The following is a 20603-nucleotide window of genomic DNA, read 5'->3' on the forward strand; positions in this document are numbered from 1 at the left end:
AGGTTTGATCTCCTCAGGCTGCTACCAGGTGGGTTTTAGGGGTTTTTACCTCCTCTGACTGGCACCAGGTGGGTTTTGGGAGGTTTGATCTCCTCAGGCTGGTACCAGGTGGGTTTTGGGAGGTTTGATCTCCTCAGGCTGGTACCAGCTGGGTTTTGGAGTATTTGGTCTCCTCAGGCTGGTACCAGGTGGGTTTTGGAGTATTTTTACCTCCTCAGACTGGCACCAGGAGGGTTTTGGGGGATTTTTACTCCCTTGGATTAGTACCAGGGAGGTTTTAGAAGTTTGAGGAGCTCTGGAGCAGCTCAGCCCCAGGACACTGAGCCACGTCACCCCGATGGCCTGAGGGGGACAGGGATGGGCACCGTGGGGACACGGAGCTGTCCCTCTCAACCTTCCAGCTCTGCTCCGGGTGCCTGTCGTGCTTTGACACGGAAAAAGAATTTTTCTGAAGGAAGAGGTCAATTTAGATACTGACCAATTAGGTCAATTTAGATATTGACTAATTGAAGGTGGACACGCCTCTGAGAACACAGAGGGGTTCAAAGCAAAATTCCTTGGATAACTCACTCTTGTCTCCCTCAATAGACTAAATATCAATTGTCTAGAAGGTAAAAACTAATTAAAATCCAGATTGTGTCTTACTGTAGTTTATTAAAATTAGGTGGTAAAAAGAAAAATGCTTTATGAAGTTTTCATTTTGACCTTTATATGTAGGTTTTTTTCCTTTTCTAATAGTAGCTTAATAAAGATTTTTTTTTTCCTATTATTAAGCTTAACCCTGCTTTACTCTGTTCTCAATTACACTTCACAGCATTCAATTAAAAAATGACATTTTCGCTAAAGCACCGGCATCGCGCCAGCGTCAAACACGGCTGCCAGTCCCTCTGTGGGCAGGAGAACACCCCGAAAAATCCCGAGGGACGTTTGTAGGACTTACTGGATTTGCTCTGCCTCACGTCCAGCACCTTGGCGTTGGCGCTGAGCTGGTAGAGGGTCTCCAGGAGCTGCGTGGTCTTGCGGTAGAGGCTCTGCGTGGGCATCCCCTCGGGCGGCCGCGCCACGCGGGGCACCTGCAGCGGGGCCAGGCTGGCCAGCTCCATCCTCAGCTGGGCACCCTGGCAGCCACGGGAAAAGACCAGTGAGGGACGTGGGAAACGGGGAAAACGGGAAAAATGAGAAAAGCGAGGGTAAAACGCTGCTGAGGACAGCAGGGGTGGGAGCAGGACAGTCCCCGAGGGGCTGGTTGGGTTTGGGAGCTGTTGGTGAGGTGCTCCGACCAGTCCGTGAATTAATATTCGTGGGAGTGGTTGGTTAATTGGATTATCTGCTGCTGTGCACCGTGGGGGGTTCGTTAATCGATCAGTCGATGGATCGATCAGGTTGTGGCAGTGGTATTGGCCAAGAGGGGCACGAGCAGCGCGCCCAGTTCCAGCAGCAGTCCCAGCTGGCAGCGCTGAGCCCGCTCGCAGCCCCTTCCCCTGCAGCACGCCAGATGAGAGCGGGCTCTCCAGCTCATCCCGTATCCCACGGGGATCCTATCCTTGGGATCAAATCCCACAGGGATCACATCCCGCAGGAATCCCATCCCACGGGGATCACACCCTGCAGGGATCCCATCCCACGGGGATCACATCCCACAGGGATCACACCCTGCAGGAATCCCATCCCACGGGGATCACATCCCACAGGGATCCCATCCCACATGGATCCCATCCAATGGGGATCCCATCCCATGGGGATCACATCACACGGGAATCCCATCCCACGGGGATCATATCCCATTGGGATCCCATCCAAACCGGATCCCATCCCACAGGGATCACACCCTGCAGGGATCCCATCCCATGGGGATCACATCACATGGGAATCCCATCCCACAGGGATCACATCCTACCCGAAACACATCCCACAGGGATCACATCCCACATGGATCCCATCCCATGGGAGTCACATCCCATGGGGATCACATCCCACAGGGATTCCATCCCACGGGGATCACATCACATGGGGATCCCATCCTGCAGGGATCACATCCCATCCCACATGGATCCTATCCCACATGGATTCCATCCCACATGGATCCCATCCCATCCCATCCCATCCCATCCCATCCCATCCCATCCCATCCCATCCCATCCCATCCCATCCCATCCCACAGAGATCACATCCCATCCCATGGGGATCCTACCCCAAAGGGATCCCACCCCACATGGATCCCACCCCATGGGGATCCCATCCCACCCGAATCCCATCCCATGGGGATCCTACCCCAAAGGGATCCCACCCCACATGGATCCCACCCCACGGGGATCCCACGCCATTCCCCGCCGACCTTGAGCAGGTTGTTCTCGTTCTTGAGGTGCTTCAGGGAGAGCTGCAGGGCGTCGATCTGCTGCAGCAGCAGCGGCGAATCCTTCACCTGCACGGGGCCGGAGCCGCCTCCCGGCACCTGCCCGGCACCGCCGCCTGCGGAGGGCGCTGCCGTCAGCCGGGGGTCACCCCTCCCCACATCCATCACGGTTCCATGCTCATCCCTCCCTTCCCAACCCCCCTGGAGCCACCAGGGCCGGCAGCATCCGAGCAGGGCCCGGATCCTTCCCCGGCTCCCAAACGGAGCCGCTGCGTCCCAGGGTTTGGGTGTCCTGGGATCTCACCTCCCCCCATGCCCTGTGCCTGCATGCCATGTCCATACCTCGCTGCTGTTCCTCTGCAGCACAGGGAGAGGGGTTGAGAGACAAGAAAAATCAGGATTAAAGCCCGGGATTGGGCGGGAGAGGAGCTGTGGATGGAGCAGCTCCGGGCTCCCACGGCCACAGCTGGGGCTGACCCCATTCCCAGCAGCTGGGAGTGACCCAGGCAGGGTCCCTGCAATGCTCCCCCAAAGCCAGGGGCTCGGCACGGAGCTCCCAGGCTGCTCCTGCTCCTTTGGGAACCACAATGTGCCAGCAACATCCCTGGGATGGGAATGTGGCAGAGGCAGGAGCTGCTGTGGGAACAGCACCATTCCCAAATTCCGGGTCACACAGCAGGCCTGGAGCTGCTGTGGGAACAGCACCATTCCCAAATTCCGGGTCACACAGCAGGCCTGGAGCTGCTGTGGGAACAGCACCATTCCCAAATTCCGAGTCACACAGCAGGCCTGGAGCTGCTGTGGGAACAGCACCATTCCCAAATTCCGGGTCACACAGCAGGCCTGGAGCTGCTGTGGAGCAGTTGTGGAGCCCAGGAGGACACGCCAGCCCCGTCCCAGCCGTGTCCCTCACCTCCGGCGATGCCCGACACGATGGAGGCCACGCCCGAGGCCGGCGCGCCCCGCAGCCCCTCGATGGTTCTCTTGGACTGGTTGTTCAGGCGCTGCTTCAGCTCCACCTTCTCCGACTCCAGTTGGTCAATGTCAGCCTGGAGAGCGTCCATGGTCTCCTCAAACTCCCTGGGGAACGCACACAGAGGGATGTGTGAGGCCAGGGATGCTGCTTGTCCAGGACCCCTTCTCCTGTCCCTCCATCCCTTGCTCCCAGTCCCTCTCCAGCTCTCCTGGAGCCCCTTTTCTTCCCTTCTCCAAGTGGACATTCCCAGCTGTCCCAGCCTAGCTCCAAGGAGAGGGAATCCAGCTCTTGGAGCAGCTCCGTGGCTTCCTCTGGACGATCTCCACACCCCCAGCCCCATTCCAAACTCACTTCTCCTTCTTTTTGAGCAGGGTCTGGGTCTCATCCAGCTTGGTCTGGATCTTTTCCACACGGTCATCGGCGTCCTTGGAGGCGCTGTCCAGCTTCTTCTCCAACAGGCTGAGCCGCACGTTGGCCTCGCTGAGCTCCTCGCCCTGGGGCAGCAGGGAGGGAAGCAGGGAGCTGGGGGAGCTGGGGGAGCCCCCAAATCACCAGCACCCACAGCTGGAACCCAGATCAGCTCCCCAGAACCCCCCAAATCACCAGCACCCACAGCTGGAACCCAGAACAGCCCCCAGAGCCCCCCAAATTACCAGCACCCACAGTTGGAACCCAGATCAGCTCCTCAGAGCCCCCAAATCACCAGCACCCACAGCTGGAACCCAGAACAGCTCCCCAGATCACCAGCACCCACGGCTGGAACCTGGAACAATGCCCAGCTCCCACCCTGTGCACCCCAGAACACGGTGGGGGCAAGATGTGGATGGCAGCACCTCCCTGCCCATGGGAAAAACACCCCCAGGAGATCTGGATGGGGCTTGGGATCAGCATCTCCATAGGGAGAAATCACCAGGAGTGTGGAGGTGAATCCCACAGCAGCCAGGAAGGCAGGGATGGTGAGGGATGGTGAGGGACAGGAGAGATGGGTGAGGGACAGGCAGGGATGGGTGAGGGATGGTGAGGGACAGGAGAGATGGGTGAGGGACAGGCAGGGATGGGTGAGGGACAGGAGGGATGGGTGAGGGACAGGCAGGGATGGGTGAGGGACAGGAGAGATGGGTGAGGGACAGGAGGGATGGTGAGGGACAGGAGAGATGGGTGAGGAACAGGAGGGATGGTGAGGGACAGGAGGGATGGTGAGGGACAGGCAGGGATGGGTGAGGGACAGGCAGGGATGGGTGAGGACAGGCAGGGATGGGTGAGGGACAGGCAGGGATGGTGAGGGACAGGCAGGGATGGTGAGGGACAGGCAGGGATGGGTGAGGGACAGGAGGGATGGTGAGGGACAGGCAGGGATGGGTGAGGGACAGGAGGGATGGTGAGGGACAGGAGGGATGGTGAGGGACAGGAGGGATGGGTGAGGGACAGGAGGGATGGGTGAGGACAGGCAGGGATGGGTGAGGGACAGGAGGGATGGTGAGGGACAGGCAGGGATGGTGAGGGACAGGCAGGGATGGGTGAGGACAGGCAGGGATGGGTGAGGGACAGGAGGGATGGTGAGGGACAGGAGGGATGGGTGAGGAACAGGAGGGATGGTGAGGGACAGGAGGGATGGTGAGGGACAGGAGGGATGGGTGAGGGACAGGAGGGATGGGTGAGGAACAGGAGGGATGGGTGAGGACAGGCAGGGATGGGTGAGGGACAGGAGGGATGGTGAGGGACAGGCAGGGATGGTGAGGGACAGGCAGGGATGGGTGAGGACAGGCAGGGATGGGTGAGGGACAGGAGGGATGGTGAGGGACAGGAGGGATGGGTGAGGAACAGGAGGGATGGTGAGGGACAGGCAGGGATGGTGAGGGACAGGCAGGGATGGGTGAGGGACAGGAGAGATGGTGAGGGACAGGAGGGATGGGTGAGGGACAGGAGGGATGGTGAGGGACAGGAGAGATGGTGAGGGACAGGAGGGATGGTGAGGGACAGGAGGGATGGGTGAGGGACAGGAGGGATGGTGAGGGACAGGAGGGATGGGTGAGGACAGGCAGGGATGGGTGAGGAACAGGAGGGATGGTGAGGGACAGGAGAGATGGGTGAGGGACAGGAGAGATGGTGAGGGACAGGAGAGATGGGTGAGGAACAGGAGGGATGGTGAGGGACAGGCAGGGATGGTGAGGAACAGGAGAGATGGTGAGGGACAGGCAGGGATGGTGAGGAACAGGAGGGATGGTGAGGGACAGGAGAGATGGGTGAGGAACAGGAGGGATGGTGAGGGACAGGAGGGATGGTGAGGGACAGGCAGGGCTGGGTGTGGAGGAGCCAGGAAGGCAGGGATCAGTGAGGAACACCTCACCTTGATCTTGAGGGACTTCTTCAGCTCCTTGATGACCGTCTCCCTGTCCTCCAGCTTCAGCCCCAGACCCTCCGCATCCGTGATCTCCGCCCGGAGCGCAGCCGCCCGGAGCTCTGCTGGCGGCGTGGGCTGGACCAGCGGGACAATCGGGATTTTAGGAAGAATCCCAGAAACTGCAGCTGCCCAGCTCCCCGTGCTGGTCACCCACAGCCTCCTGGTGACGTGGGTGGTGACAGAAGAGGGCCCAACCCACCTTGCTCTGCGGGCGGTCGGCGTCGTACTCGCCCTCCTGCATGGCCGTGGCCATCTTGTTCATGGTGGCCATGAGGATGCTGCAGGACTGGCGCAGGCACTCGTAGGGGTTGATGCCCTGGGAGCCATAAATCTGGGAAGGACAGGGAGGACCTGGCTGGTGGCCCTGGGCTGGGCTCACAGCCCCTGACCCACATCCCACAACTGGCGTTCCCCTCTGATGGTTAAGGGTGTCCCACTGATGGTTAAGGATGTTCCTCTGATATTTAAAGATGTTCCTCTGATATTTAAGGATGTTCATCTGATATTTGAGGGTGTCCTTCTGATGTTTAAAATGTCCCTCTGATGTTTAAGATGTTCCTCTGATGGTTAAGGATGTTCCTCTGATATTTAAAGATGTTTCTCTGATATTTAAGGATGTTCCTCTGATATTTTAGGATGTCTCTCTGATATTTGAGGGTGTCCCTCTGATATTTAAAATGTCCCACTGATGTTTTTTCCCACCTGGGAATGGTGGGAAGGGTGTCCCACCTGGGAATGGTGAACGGTGTCCCACCTGGGAATGGTGGGAAGGATTTTCCACCTATGATGGTGAAGGATGCCCCACCTGGGATGGTGAAGGACACCCCACCTGGGATGGTGAAGGACACCCCACCTGGGATGGTGGGAAGGACACCCCACCTGGGATGGTGAAGGACACCCCACCTGGGATGGTGGGAAGGATTTTTCACCTGGGAATGGTGGGGAGGGTGTCCCACCTGGGAATGGTGAATGGTGTCCCATCTGGGAATGGTGGGAAGGATTTTCCATCTATGATGGTGGGAAGGGTGTCCCACCTGGGAATTGTGGGAAGGATTTTCCACCTGGGATGGTGAAGGACAGCCCATTTGGGAATGGTGGGAAGGACACCCCACCTGGGATGGTGAATGGTGTCCCACCTGGGAATGGTGGGAAGGATTTTCCATCTATGATGGTGAAGGATGCCCCACCTGGGATGGTGGGAAGGATTTTTCACCTGGGAATGGTGGGGAGGGTGTCCCACCTGGGAATGGTGAATGGTGTCCCATCTGGGAATGGTGGGAAGGATTTTCCATCTATGATGGTGGGAAGGGTGTCCCACCTGGGAATTGTGGGAAGGATTTTCCACCTGGGATGGTGAAGGACAGCCCATTTGGGAATGGTGGGAAGGACACCCCACCTGGGATAGAGAAGGGTGTCCCCCCTGGGATGGAGAAGGGTGCTCCCAGGATGGAGAAGGGTGCCCACCTGCTCGCTGACTTTGAAGGCCAGCTCCTCGAGGCGCGGGGCCGGCAGCCCCTCGTTCTCGGCCAGCGGCGCGATCAGCTGCGCCCCGGCCGCCGCCACCTCCTGCAGCACGGCCACCACCCACGTCAGGTGCTTCCGGCACTCCAGCAGCGTGTCCGACACCTGGCAGGGCACAGCGGGATCAGCGGGGATGGCACGGACACGCGGGCTCCTGGAATCCTCACTGGGATCGGGGGAAATGACGGCAAGATGGAGGGAAACGGGTCCTGGCTGTGAATCCAGGTCTCCACCCGAGATGGGAATGTGAAATTCAGATGTCACATCCATCGTGTCCAGGGAGGAGCACCAGGAGGGCTGAGGGAGCTGGGAAGGGGCTCAGCCTGGAGAAAAGGGGGATCAGGGGGGACCTTGTGGCTCTGCACAGCTCCTGACAGGAGGGGACAGCCAGGGGGGGATGGATTTGGGATCTCATCCCAGAAAACAGGGACAGGAGGAGAAGGCCAGGTTGGATATTGGGAAAATTCCTCCTGGGAAGGGCTGTCCCACCCTGGCACAGGGACAGGGGGAAGTCCCCATCCCTGGGAGGATTTAACATCCACGTGGACGTGGCACTTGGGGACAAGGTCAGCGATGGCCTTGGCAGTGCTGGGGATGTGGTTGGACTCGGGGATCTCCGAGGGATTTTCCAACTTAAAGCGATCCCTGATTCCATGATCCCAGCTCAGCCTGCACCACTTCCCTCTGCTCTGAGCTTCTCTGGGGAGTTTGCTGCTGGCCCAGTGCATCCCAGAGCTGCCAGCCTGTGCCTCAGGGGTGTCCCTGTCCCCTCACCTGCGCTCCGAAGCCCAGGGCCGCCGGAATTCCCGGCGCGTCCGTGCCCGGCATGCGGCGCCGGATCTTCTTGCAGAACTGGCGGATGTCGCTGCAGGACGTCTCCAGGTCCTTGAGCAGGATGGCCAGGTCGGCCGCCTCCTGCCCGGCCTGGGGACACAGAGGGACCTCAGAGGGGACTCGGGGACGTGGGGACCTCAGAGGGACATGGGGACACACAGGGGCACAGGACAGAGGGACTTAGAGGGACACGGGAACAGAGGGACATGGGGACACAGAGGGACTTTAGAGAAAGGGACCTCAGAGTGACATAGAGAGGACCTTAGAGGGACACAGGAACAGAGGGACATGGGGACACAGAGGGACCTCAGAGAAAGACCTTAGAGGGACATGGGGACACAGAGGGACTTTAGAGGAACATGGGAACCGAGGGATGTGGGGACACAGAGGGACCTTAAAGAGAGGGACCTTACGGGGACACAGGGAGAGAGAGGGACTTTGGATGGACACAGGAACAGAGGGACACAAAAGGACCTTAGAGAGGAACCTCAGAGGAACACAGAAAGAGGGACTTTGGAGGGACATGGGACCAAAGGGACACGGGGACACAGAGAGACACAGGGAGAGAGAGGGACCTTAGAGGGACACAAGAACCAAGGGACACGGGGACACAAAGGGACCTTAGAGAGAGGAACCTCAGAGGGACACAGAGAGGGACTTTGGAGGGACACGGGAACAGAGGGACACGGGGACACAGAGGCACCTCAGAGGGACATGGGGACACAGAAGGACTGTAGACAGAGGGACCTCAGAAGGTCACAGGGAGAGGGAGGGACATGGAGGGACCTCAGAGGGACACAGAGACAGAGGGACAAAGGGACACAGAGGGACCTTAGGCAGAGAGAGCTCTGACAGACACAGGGACAGAGCGGGACCTCAGAGGGACGTGAGAGACAGGGAAGGACCTCAGCCAGAGGGACAAGAAGGGATCTCAGACAGAGGGACATGGGGACAGCAGGAAGGTGGCACGTGCCCAGCCATCCTGGCAGGTGCTACCTGGAGGAAGATCCTACCTGGAGGAAGATCCTACCTGGAGGAAGGCCCGCAGCCGGCACACCTCCACCCCCATGCAGTCCAAGGCACTCTGGGTGAACTGTGGGCACAGGGATCCTCAGCACAGGGACAGGGACAGGGACAGGGACAGGGACAGGGACAGGGACAGGGACAGGGACAGGAGGGGTCCCAGGGCACACTGAGGCTTCAGTCCCAGGAATTCCAGGATGGACCCTGCCACCACCCCAAGATTTTCAGGAGCAGGGAAACGGGCTGAGGCAGTCAGGCTATTTCTGGTCTGTTTTGGTTTTATCCAGGAGGTGCAGGATGCTGGTTCTCCCCTTGGGAAATCTGGGATACAACCCCCACCCTGAGACATGAGGGTCTCCACATTCCCATTCCTGCTCTTCTCGTCCCCGTGTCACCATTCCCTGACCCCAGTGCCACCACTGGGGAGTGGCAGCAGGGACATCTCCCCTCCCACAGGGATCCCGAGGGACACAAAGGTGGAAAAGAGGGATCAGGGAAGGGTTGTCCCCACTCACCTTGATGTGGTCGGCCAGCTGCAGGGTGCAGTCCTCAGCCTGGTCAGCCAGGTGGATGCTGTACAGGTGCTGTGGGAATGCCAGGATCAGCATCCACATGGAAAAAAAAATCCAATGTGGGAACACTCAGAAAAAACCCAAATTTTGAGGGTTTGGGCCATTTTTTTTAAACGGAAGTAACAACAGTGCCCCAAAAGAGCTGGTGGTGCTTAATTCCACAGCGTGGAAGGAAGGAAGTGAGGTGGCAGAACAGCGTCCCCCAGGGACACAGAGCAGGGGACACAGCCACGGTCAGCTGAGTGACAACAGCCAGAGGAAAGAGCTGCCAAAAGGAGCTCAATCCCAGCTGACCCATGTCCAACAGGTGAGGTGGCACCTGCCCCCAGTGCCACCATGCCCTGCCCCACCTGGTAGTACTTGATGGCTTTGGTGAGCGGCTCCACGTTGACGGTCTCGTCCAGCTGGTCCTTGTGGAGCAGCTCGATCAGGAAGTCCAGGGAGCGCTCGTGGACGCTCATCTCGGGGTACAGGCTCCCCACCTTCTTGTACACCTCCACACTGCAGCGGTTCAGGGCCCTGAGGGCACAGGGACAAGGGGCTGGGGGCATCTCCGGGCAGGACTTGGGAAATCAGAGCCCTGAGGCACTGCTGGCCTGGGGATGGGGACACAGCTGTGACCTGGCTGGTGCTGGAGGTCCTCCCCAGGGGGACAACAGGGGGTTGATGGAGATGTGACCCCTCGCAAGGGAATAAGGGGATCCTGCTGCTTCTTTGTAGCCTGGCTCCTAAAATTCCTTCGTGTGTCACCTCTTGAGAAGGAGAAGGGGAACCCATCCTTCTTTTCTAGCCTGGCTCCCAAAATCCCTTCCCATGCCACCCTTTGAGAGGGACACAGAGAAGTCACAGAAAAGGGGATCCTGCTGGTTTTTTCTAGCCTAGGCTCCCAAAATTCTTTCACGTGTCATCTCATGGGAAGGACCCACAGAGGTCATAGAGAAGGGGATCCTCATAAGGGAATAAAAGGGATTCCACTACTTTTTTCTAGTTTGGTTCCCAAAATCCCTTCCCATGTCACCCTTTGAGAGGGACACAAAGAAGTCACAGAAAAGGGGATCCTGCTGGTTTTTTCTAGCCTAGGCTCCCAAAATTCTTTCACGTGTCATCTCATGGGAAGGACCCACAGAGGTCACAGAGAAGGGGATCTTCATAAGGGAATAAAGGGATTCCACTGCTTTCTTCTAGCCTGGCTCCTAAAATCCCTTCTCATGCCACCCGTTGGGAAGGACCCACAGAGGTCACAGAGAAGGGGATCCTCACAAAGGAATAAAAGGATTTCATTGCTTTTTTTCTAGCCTGGCCCCCAAAATCCCTTCCCATGCCACCCTTTGAGAGGGACACAAAGAAGTCATGGAGAAGGGGATCTCACAAGGAAATAAGGGGATCCTGCTGTTTCCTTGTAGCCTGGCTCCCAAAATTCCTTCATGTGTCACCTCTTGAGAAGGAGAAGGGGAACCCATCCTTCTTTTCTAGCCTGGCTCCCAAAATCCCTTCTCATGTCACCCTTTGAGAGGGACACAGAGAAGGGGACCCTGCTGGTTTTTTCTAGCCTGGCTCCCAAAATTCCTTCACGTGTCATCTCATGGGAAGGACCCACAGAGGTCACAGAGAAGGGGATCCTCATAAGGGAATAAAAGGGATTCCACTACTTTTTTCTAGTTTGGTTCCCAAAATCCCTTCCCATGTCACCCTTTGAGAGGGACACAAAGAAGTCACAGAAAAGGGGATCCTGCTGGTTTTTTCTAGCCTAGGCTCCCAAAATTCCTTCACGTGTCATCTCATGGGAAGGACCCACAGAGGTCACAGAGAAGAGGATCTTCATAAGGGAATAAAGGGATTCCACTGCTTTCTTCTAGCCTGGCTCCTAAAATCCCTTCTCATGCCACCTGTTGGGAAGGACCCACAGAGGTCACAGAGAAGGGGATCCTCACAAAGGAATAAAAGGATTTCATTGCTTTTTTTCTAGCCTGGCTCCCAAAATCCCTTCCCATGCCACCCTTTGAGAGGGACACAAAGTCATGGAGAAGGGGATCTCACAAGGGAATAAGGGGATCCTGCTGTTTCCTTGTAGCCTGGCTCCTAAAATTCCTTCATGTGTCACCTCTTGAGAAGGAGAAGGGGAACCCATCCTTCTTTTCTAGCCTGGCTCCCAAAATCCCTTCCCATGTCACCCTTTGAGAGGGACACAGAGAAGGGGACCCTGCTGGTTTTTTCTAGCCTGGCTCCCAAGATTCCTTCACGTGTCATCTCATGGGAAGGACCCACAGAGGTCACAGAGAAGGGGATCCTCATAAGGGAATAAAAGGGATTCCACTGCTTTTTTCTAGTTTGGTTCCCAAAATCCCTTCCCATGTCACCCTTTGAGAGGGACACAAAGAAGTCACAGAGAAGGGGATCTCACAAGGGAATAAGGGGATTCTACTGATTTTTTTCTAGCCTGGCTCCCAAAATCCCTTCCCATGTCACCCCTTCAGAGGTCATGGAGAAAGGGATCCTAGAGGGCTTTTTTAGCCCAGCTCCCAAGATCCCATGTGATCTCTTCAGGGACACAGATCATGGAGAAAGGGATCCCAGAGTTGTTTTTTTTTTCCCTAGCCCAACTTCCAAAATCCCTTCCCATGTCACCCCTTCAGAGGGACACAAAGAGGTCATTGAGAAAGGGATCCTAGAGGGTTTATTTAGCCCAGCTCCCAAGAGCCCATGTGATCTCTTCAGGGACACAGATCATGGAGAAAGGGATCCCAGAGTTTTTTCTCAGCCCAGCTCCCAAGATCCCATGTGATCCCTTGAGGGACACAGATCATGGAGAAAGGGATCCCAGAGGTTTTATTTAGCCCAGCTCCCAAGATCCCATGTAATCCTTTGAGGGACACAGAGAGGTCATGGAGAAAGGGATCCCAGAGTTTTTTCTTAGCCCAGCTCCCAAGATCCCATGTGATCCCTTGAGGGACACAGATCATGAAGAAAGGGAGAAAGAGATCACAGAGCTTTTTTTTTTTTTATTCCCCCCCTAGCCCAGCTCCCAAAATCCCTTCCCACGCCACCCCTTGGGAAAGACACACACGGAGGGAAGGTCACAGAGAAACGTCCCCGTGGCAAGGCAATAAAAGCGACCCCAGCAGCCTTTCCCCAGACCCCTGGACGTGCACCCCGGAGGGAGGGCAGGGCGGGGCGGGCACTCACTGCTCGTATTTGTGGAGCGTGGCCTGGAGCAGGCTCAGGGAATAGACGAGGCCGGCGGCGAAGCTGAGCTGCTCCCCGGGAGCTCCGCGCAGCCCCGCCCGCTCCGCGCAGCTCTCGCTCAGCTCGAACCTCTCCTGCGCCTGTTTGCTGATCAGCTCGGCCTGGGAGAGACAGGGAAATCCTTCAGGGCATCCCGTGCTTCCCTGCTGTGGCCCGCTGAGCCGTGGGTGACAGCCCCTGCACCCCCAAAAAGTCACTTGTCCTTGCACTGAACTGAGTCGCCACCCCCGGCTGCGTCTTCCCCTTCCCTTCTCCCAGACCATTTTATGTCGTCCTGATTTTTAAAAGTGTTTTCTTTTATAGTTCTTTTGAAAGTTTTCAAGTTCTCATAAAACTTCTGTTTACACATTTCAGAGTCGGAGTTCCCACAGGATTTCACGTATAAATGGAATAGTTTGCATATTTCTCTGGAAGTGGAGAGAAATGATTGACTGATCGTTGGAGAGGTGGTATTTCCATCCTCCAATCCACAATCACCTTTGGAATTCTATAAATACCAGATGTTTGAATAAAACTGGGTCTTTTTGTCTTTTGAAAAGTTTCTCTTTTACCAAGTCTCTGTGTGCTCATTTCGTGTCCAATAGTGACAATTTTATAATCGCGGAATCATGGAATTACTTTGGTTGGAAAAGTCCCTTAAGACCATCGAGTCCAACAGTTCCCCAAGCACCACCACTGAGCGTGTCCCCAAGTGCCACAGAGCTGTTAAATCCCCCCAGGCATGGCAACTCCACCCCTGTCCTGGCCTGGACAACCTTTTCCAGAAGGAATTTTCCCAACATCCCACCTGATGGAGTTGATGGCAACTCAAGAACTTTGGGAAGTTCTCCAACAAGCAAACCCTCAAAATCCCCAATTCCCCTGGGGACAGAAGATGCTGTTTGCCAGCCTGGGGGGTTCTCCCCAGCCCGTCCCACCTTGCAGATGAGGCGTGGGATGAGCAGGAGCACCAGGACGCAGTCGTGGTCGCCGCCGTGCCGCAGGAAGCTGTCGGGCATGAAGGAGGTGAGGAGGGACACGTGGCGGTTGGCCTGCTGCACTTCCATCTGCCGCAGCTCCATCTCGATGGCCTGAGGGACACCCAGCCACCCCTGAGCCTCCCGGGCACAGCCCAGCTCAGGGGCACCCACCCTGGAATTCTGGTCCTTGGAGAATGCCCCAGGGACTGTCTGGGGTCTCCCAGCCCACCCAGTGTCAACCCCTGCCATGGGGAGGGACACCTTCCACCACCCTTGGGCACTTCCAGGGCTGGGGCAGCCAGAGTTTCTCTGAGAAATCCCTTCCAGGGCTTCACCACCCTCAGAGGGAAGAATTTTTCCCCAATATCCCAGCTAAATCTCCACTTTTCCAGTGGGAGCCATTCCCTGGCTCCTGTCCCTCTGTCCCTGTCCCCAGTCCCTCTCCAGCTCTCCTGGAGCCCCTCCAGGCACTCTGAGCATTCCCTGGATTTTTCCCTTCTCCAGGGGAACATTCCCAGCTCTCCCAACCTGGCCCCAGAGGGGCTCCAGGCTCTGGAATGGGCTCTAGCTCTCCCTGGAGCCTTCCTTTCTCCAGATGAACATTCCCAGCCTGACTCCAGAGCAGAAGGGCTCCAAAATCCTGGAATGGTTTGGGTTGGAAGGACCTTAAATCCCATCTCATTCCACCCCTTGCCACGGGCAGGGACACCTCCCACTAGCCCAGGTTGCTCCAAGCCCTGTCCAGCTTGGCTTTGGACACTTCTAGGGACAGCCACAACATTCCCATCCTGATTCCCAAGCAGAAGGGCTCCAAAATCCTGGAATGGTTTGGGTTGGAAGGACCTTAAATCCCATCTCATTCCACCCCTTGCCATGGGCAGGGACACCTCCCATTAGCCCAGGTTGCTCCAAGCCCTGTCCAGCTTGGCTTTGGACACTTCCAGGGACAGCCACAACTCCAGGAATACCCTGGAGCCTGTCCCAGGGCATGGATAAACCCACCCAGGTCTCCTGCTGGCCCTACCTTGGCGTGGGCTTTCGTCTCTGCAAATTTGATCTTGAAGTCGAACATCTCGGGGGGCGGCTGCTGCTGCTTCTCCGCAGATGCTTCCTGCTGGCTCATCAGCTCCCGGTTCACATCCTGGGGAATGGGACACAGGGACACGGGGATCAGGGACCTCCCAGCCCCTGCAAGCCCCTCCTCCTTGGGGGGCTCCTTGTGCAGCACCCAGCGAAGGCAGAGGGGAGGGAGAGGCACCAAGAGTGTTCCAGTCCAGGAATATCCACGGGTTCATTCCCCAGCTCCCTTCCCAGCAGACCTGAGCCCAGGGCTGGGATAGCCCCTACAGGGAAGAATTTTTTCCCAATATCTCATCTCAATCTCCACTTTTCCAATAGGAAGCCATGTGTCCTGTCTCTCCAACCCTTGTCCCAATCCCTCTCCAGCTCTCCTGGAGCCACTTTAAGCCTGTTCCTGCAGAAGGCACTGGGGGGATCCCTATGTGTGGGAATCCAGAGCTTCCCTCTGGCTGCCCTGGGACCCTGGCAGGGGTCAGGAACCCCCTGGACAGAGCCCCCAGAGACACTGGCTGTGATCTCTGCCCATGGAAAAGAGTTTGCAATCTTACAGGATCAATTACCAGCTCTGAGTGTTTGATATAAGGAATAATTAAGTGTGGCACGGGTGCAAAAGTAAAATTTTAGGATTCTAGATAAGGGGTCCAAAGGGGACAAGATGGAGGAAATTGGGTGTGCCTTGTCCTTTTTCTCCTTCTCCATGCCCTCCATGTTTCACTGTGGTGTTGGCATTTTTCTGTTGGTTCAGGCTGGGGACACACTGTCCAACGTAGGTGACAGATATTGGCACGTTATTGTAAATCCAGCCCAGGGAGTTTCTGGTATTGAATGTTTGTCACATCCCACTGAGGGCAGAGCCCCACACGCTGCCCTGCAGGACAGAGCTGGGCAGGGCAGCAGAACATGTGAGAGAGAAACAGAATAAACAACCTTGAAACCAGCACAGACCAATTATGGCTTCTGCTTTGGCAGAGGGGCAGAAAGACAGAGACTTTTACAACCTCAGAATCATCAATACCATGGATTCTGACACCAATGGAAGCTCCACGAGGAACCCCTCAGCTCCGAGTTGTGTCCTGTGGTGCCCAGGACATTCCCAAGGGATGCTCCCTCTGGCTCTCCTGGCCACCAGGTGAGTTCCAGGAGGAGCTGGAGGTGTCCCCAGGAGCCTCACCTGCAGGTGAGCCGTGAGCTCGCGGTACTTTTTGATGGTCTGCTGGTAGTCGGCCACGGTCTCCTGCGCGGCCTCCACGCGCTTCTCGGCCTCGCGCACGCGCGCCGTGGCCATGTCCAGCTGCTCCCGCAGCTCCAGCTCCGTCTCCCGGGCGTTCTCCTGCAGCTCGTCGTTCATCTCGTTCATGGCTTCCTGCGGGGAGGTGGCACCGTGGGGACAAAGTCACGCCGCGTGGCGCGGAGGGGGCCCGGAGCTCTGGAGAGCTTCCCCAAATCCATCTGGTTCCATCATGGCAGCTGCCCAACCCTCTGGAGCAGCTGTTGTCCCAGGGAATTGTGCCTTACCAGGTCCCCAACGGTCTCCCGCAGCTCCCGGACCTTCTCCTCCAGATCCAGGTTTCTCTCGGTCAGAGTCTCCACCATCTCCTCAGCACCCAGCGCTGCGTCCACCTGCCAGGACACACATCCTGATCCATCCCTGCTCCAGGACACACATCCCAATCCATCCCTACATCCCGATCCATCCCTGCTCCAAGACACACATCCCGATCCATCCCTGCTCCAGGACACACATCCCAATCCATCCCTACATCCCAATCCATCTGTGTGCCAGGACACACATCCTGATCCATCCCTGCTCCAGGACACACATCCCAATCCATCCCTACATCCTGATCCATCCCTGCTCCAGGACACACATCCCAATCCATCCCTACATCCTGATCCATCCCTAACCAGGACACACATCCCGATCCATCCCTGCTCCAAGACACACATCCTGATCCATCCCTGCTCCAGGACACACATCCCAGTCCATCCCTACATCCCGATCCATCCCTGCTCCAGGACACACATCCCAGTCCATCCCTACATCCCGATCCATCCCTGCTCCAGGACACACATCCTGATCCATCCCTGCTCCAGGACACACATCCCGATCCATCCCTGCTCCAAGACACACATCCTGATCCATCCCTGCTCCAGGACACACATCCCAATCCATCCCTAACCAGGACACACATCCCAATCCATCCCTACATCCCAATCCATCTGTGTGCCAGGACACACATCCTGATCCATCCCTGCTCCAGGACACACATCCCAGTCCATCCCTACATCCCGATCCATCCCTGCCAGGACACACATCCCAATCCATCCCTAACCAGGACACACATCCCAATCCATCCCTACATCCCGATCCATCCCTGCTCTAAGACACACATCCTGATCCATCCCTAACCAGGACACACATCCCAGTCCATCCCTACATCCCAATCCATCTGTGTGCCAGGACACACATCCTGATCCATCCCTGCTCCAGGACACACATCCTGATCCATCCCTACATCCCAATCCATCCCTGCTCCAGGACACACATCCTGATCCATCCCTACATCCCAATCCATCCCTGCTCCAGGACATACATCCCAATCCATCCTTACATCCCAATCCATCCCTGCTCCAGGACATACATCCCAATCCATCCTTACATCCCAATCCATCCCTGCTCCAGGACATACATCCCAATCCATCCCTGCTCCAGGACATACATCCCAATCCATCCCTGCTCCAGGACACACATCCCAATCCATCCCTAACCAGGACACACATCCTGATCCATCCCTGCTCCAGGACATACATCCCAATCCATCCCTAACCAGGACACACATCCTGATCCATCCCTGCTCCAGGACATACATCTTGATCCATCCCTAACCAGGACACACATCCTGATCCATCCCTGCTCCAGGACATACATCCCAATCCATCCCTGCCAGGACACACATCCCAATCCATCCCTAACCAGGACACACATCCTGATCCATCCCTGCTCCAGGACATACATCCCAATCCATCCCTAACCAGGACACACATCCTGATCCATCCCTGCTCCAGGACATACATCTTGATCCATCCCTAACCAGGACACACATCCTGATCCATCCCTGCTCCAGGACATACATCCCAATCCATCCCTGCCAGGACACACATCCCAATCCATCCCTACATCCCAATCCATCCCTGCCAGGACACACATCCCAGTCCATCCCTACATCCCGATCCATCCCTGCTCCAGGACTCCTCCACCTCCAGGCAGAGCCCAGCTCTGCCCTGCTGCTGGATCAGGGTTTGGAATTAGGGAATATGGCACCAGGAGTGTTGGTTCCTGCAGCGGGATCACTGCACATGGCTCTCCAGGAGTCTCAATGCCCCAGATGTCCCCAAACTGCCCCGAATTTCCACAAACAGTCCCAAATATCCCATCCCACTTGTCCCTCACCTGCTCCTTGAGCTCATCCACCGTCTTCTCCGCCTGCTTCACCTCCTCCTGCAGCTTCTCCCGCTGCTGCCGCAGCGACTCCAGCTCCGTGTTCTTCTTCTCCATCTGCTTCTGGAGCTTCACGTGCTCCTGCTTCTCCGAGGCAGACAAATCCCTCATCCTGGGACAGCCACAGGTCCCATCAGGGCCAGCCCAGGAGCACCAGCTCCCTCCCAAAAGCCCCTGCCCGCTCCAGCCAGGATAACGGAGCTCATCCATCCCCATCTGCCCCTCCCTGCAACATTCCCAAAATTCAGCTCATTCACACCAAGGGATGGCTCCCACCTGAACTTCTTGGCTGTGGATTCCCAAATAAAACCCCCCAGGCCATGGAAGGTGGGATCATCCAGGGCTGGGCAGAGTCTGGGAGAACAGTGCTGGGATACTGAGCACCACATCCATAGGGAATGAGGCATGGGAATGGCCTGGAGTGTCACTGTCCCCGTCCCCACCAATCCCCTGTGACAAGGGACTCTCCCTTCCCTGTGGATGCTTTAAGAGCTTGGCAAAGATCCCAGAGCTATCAGCAGGAATGACACAGGCTGCTCCAGAGAAAGATTGGGATCACGAGAGGCCTTGGAAGGAATCTGGGGAAGCAGAGGTGGGCTCTCACCTGACCAGAGCCTCCTTGAGCCTGGCATTCTGCTCCTCCAGCTGTTTGACCTGGTAGCTGGATGCTGCTCCATCGGAGCCTGTGGAGGAAGGGAAGAATCAGAATCCCAAAATCCCAAACTGGTTTGGGTGGGGGGAACCTTAAATCCCACCCATTCCCACCTCCTGCCATGGGCAGGAACACCTCCCACTATCCAGGTTGCTCCAAGCCCCATCCAACCTGGCTTTGGACACTTCCAGGGATAAAACAGCCACAGCTTCTCTGGAAAAATTAATTCCAGGACCTTAGGACCCTCAGAGAGAAGAATTCCTTCCCAATATCCCACCTAACCCCACCCCCTTCCCCATTCTCCAAGGCCAAAGTCCCTCTCCCTTCCCACCTTTCTCCTCGATCTCGTGCTTGAGGATCTCCAGGTCCATGGTGAGGTATTCCACCTTCTCCTTGAGGGAATCCACCTCCTGCTGCAGGGACTCTGCCCGCTCCTCGGCCATCTCCTTGTCCAGCGTGGCCATCTCGATGGCGTCCGCCGTGTCTGCCATCTCCTCCATGTACCTTTCCTTGGCCTCCAGGGCATCCTTGGCTTCCTGTGGGCAAGCACAGCAGGTGAGGGGACCCCACAAGTCTGGAGAGACCCCACAACAGCCCTCAGGAAATTATTTTCCCCTCAAGGATCTCCCTAATCCAATGGACATCTTCTGGGATGGGAGGGTGTGGGAATCCAGAGCTTCCCTCTGGCTGCCCTGGCACCCTGGCAGGGGTCAGGAACCCCCTGGACAGAGCCCCCAGAGACACTGGCTGTGATCTCTGGCCATGGAAAAGAGTTTTCAACCTTACAGGATGAATTACCAGCTCTGAGTGTTTGATATCAGTAATAATTAAGTGTGGCACAGGTGCAAAAGTAAAATTTTAGGATTCTAGATTAGAGATCCAAAGGGGACAAGATGGAGGAAATTGGGTGTGCCTTGTCCTTTTTCTCCTTCTTCATGTCCTCCATGTCTCACTGTGCTGTTGGCATTTTTCTGTTGGTTCAGGCTGGGGACACACTGTCCAAGGTAGGTGACAGATATTGGCACGTTCTTGTAAATCCAGCCCAAGGAGTTTCTGGTATTTAATGTTTGTAACATCCCACTGAGGGCAGAGCCCCACACGCTGCCCTGCAGGACAGAGCTGGGGCAGGGCAGCAGAACATGTGAGAGAGAAACAGAATAAACAACCTGGAAACAGCACAGACCAATTATGGCTTCTGCTTTGGCAGGGGGCAGAAAGACAGAGACTTTCTACAATCTCGGAATCATCAATACCACAAATTCCGACAGGAGGGGATGGCCCAGTGCTCCAGAGTGTCCCACTCCCCTCTTCCCTGCCCCACACCCAGAGAGCCTGGCAGGAGAAACATCTGCAGGTGAGGACAAAGGCAAGGAGACAGGGAATACTGGAGCAGACAGATAAATCCCTGGGGAAAGAAACCAGGAATCCACTGTGGAAAAGCAGGGCAGGGAGAAGGAAACGCTCCTGGGCTGCCTGGATGGAGTCCTGGG

The 20603-nt window shown here is 56.6% G+C and overlaps 1 protein-coding gene across 6 annotated transcripts in view; it reads right to left on the bottom strand.

Moving 5' to 3' along the window:
• DCTN1 (dynactin subunit 1) overlaps window positions 1-20603 on the bottom strand; it is a 61098-nt gene that overhangs the window by 1854 nt on the left and 38641 nt on the right. For 4 of the 6 annotated variants that reach the window (XM_031504599.2, XM_077782680.1, XM_077782679.1 and 1 more), the window contains 20 exons: window positions 19445-19649; window positions 19066-19144; window positions 18414-18573; window positions 16478-16582; window positions 16134-16325; window positions 14907-15023; window positions 13841-13993; window positions 12864-13024; window positions 10031-10199; window positions 9624-9692; window positions 9116-9178; window positions 8026-8175; window positions 7195-7356; window positions 5930-6061; window positions 5677-5805; window positions 3681-3823; window positions 3267-3433; window positions 2696-2710; window positions 2336-2469; window positions 941-1118 (listed from right to left, as the gene is read on the bottom strand). In XM_031504599.2, coding sequence (XP_031360459.2) covers window positions 941-1118; window positions 2336-2469; window positions 2696-2710; window positions 3267-3433; window positions 3681-3823; window positions 5677-5805; window positions 5930-6061; window positions 7195-7356; window positions 8026-8175; window positions 9116-9178; window positions 9624-9692; window positions 10031-10199; window positions 12864-13024; window positions 13841-13993; window positions 14907-15023; window positions 16134-16325; window positions 16478-16582; window positions 18414-18573; window positions 19066-19144; window positions 19445-19649 — 2683 coding nt within the window. The remainder of the gene's footprint in view (window positions 1-940; window positions 1119-2335; window positions 2470-2695; window positions 2711-3266; window positions 3434-3680; window positions 3824-5676; window positions 5806-5929; window positions 6062-7194; window positions 7357-8025; window positions 8176-9115; window positions 9179-9623; window positions 9693-10030; window positions 10200-12863; window positions 13025-13840; window positions 13994-14906; window positions 15024-16133; window positions 16326-16477; window positions 16583-18413; window positions 18574-19065; window positions 19145-19444; window positions 19650-20603) is intronic. The other 2 variants (XM_077782682.1, XM_077782678.1) reach the window with 1 other exon arrangement.

The sequence above is a fragment of the Lonchura striata genome, chromosome 4, assembly GCF_046129695.1.
Source record: "Lonchura striata isolate bLonStr1 chromosome 4, bLonStr1.mat, whole genome shotgun sequence".
Classification (NCBI taxonomy): Eukaryota; Metazoa; Chordata; class Aves; order Passeriformes; family Estrildidae; genus Lonchura; species Lonchura striata.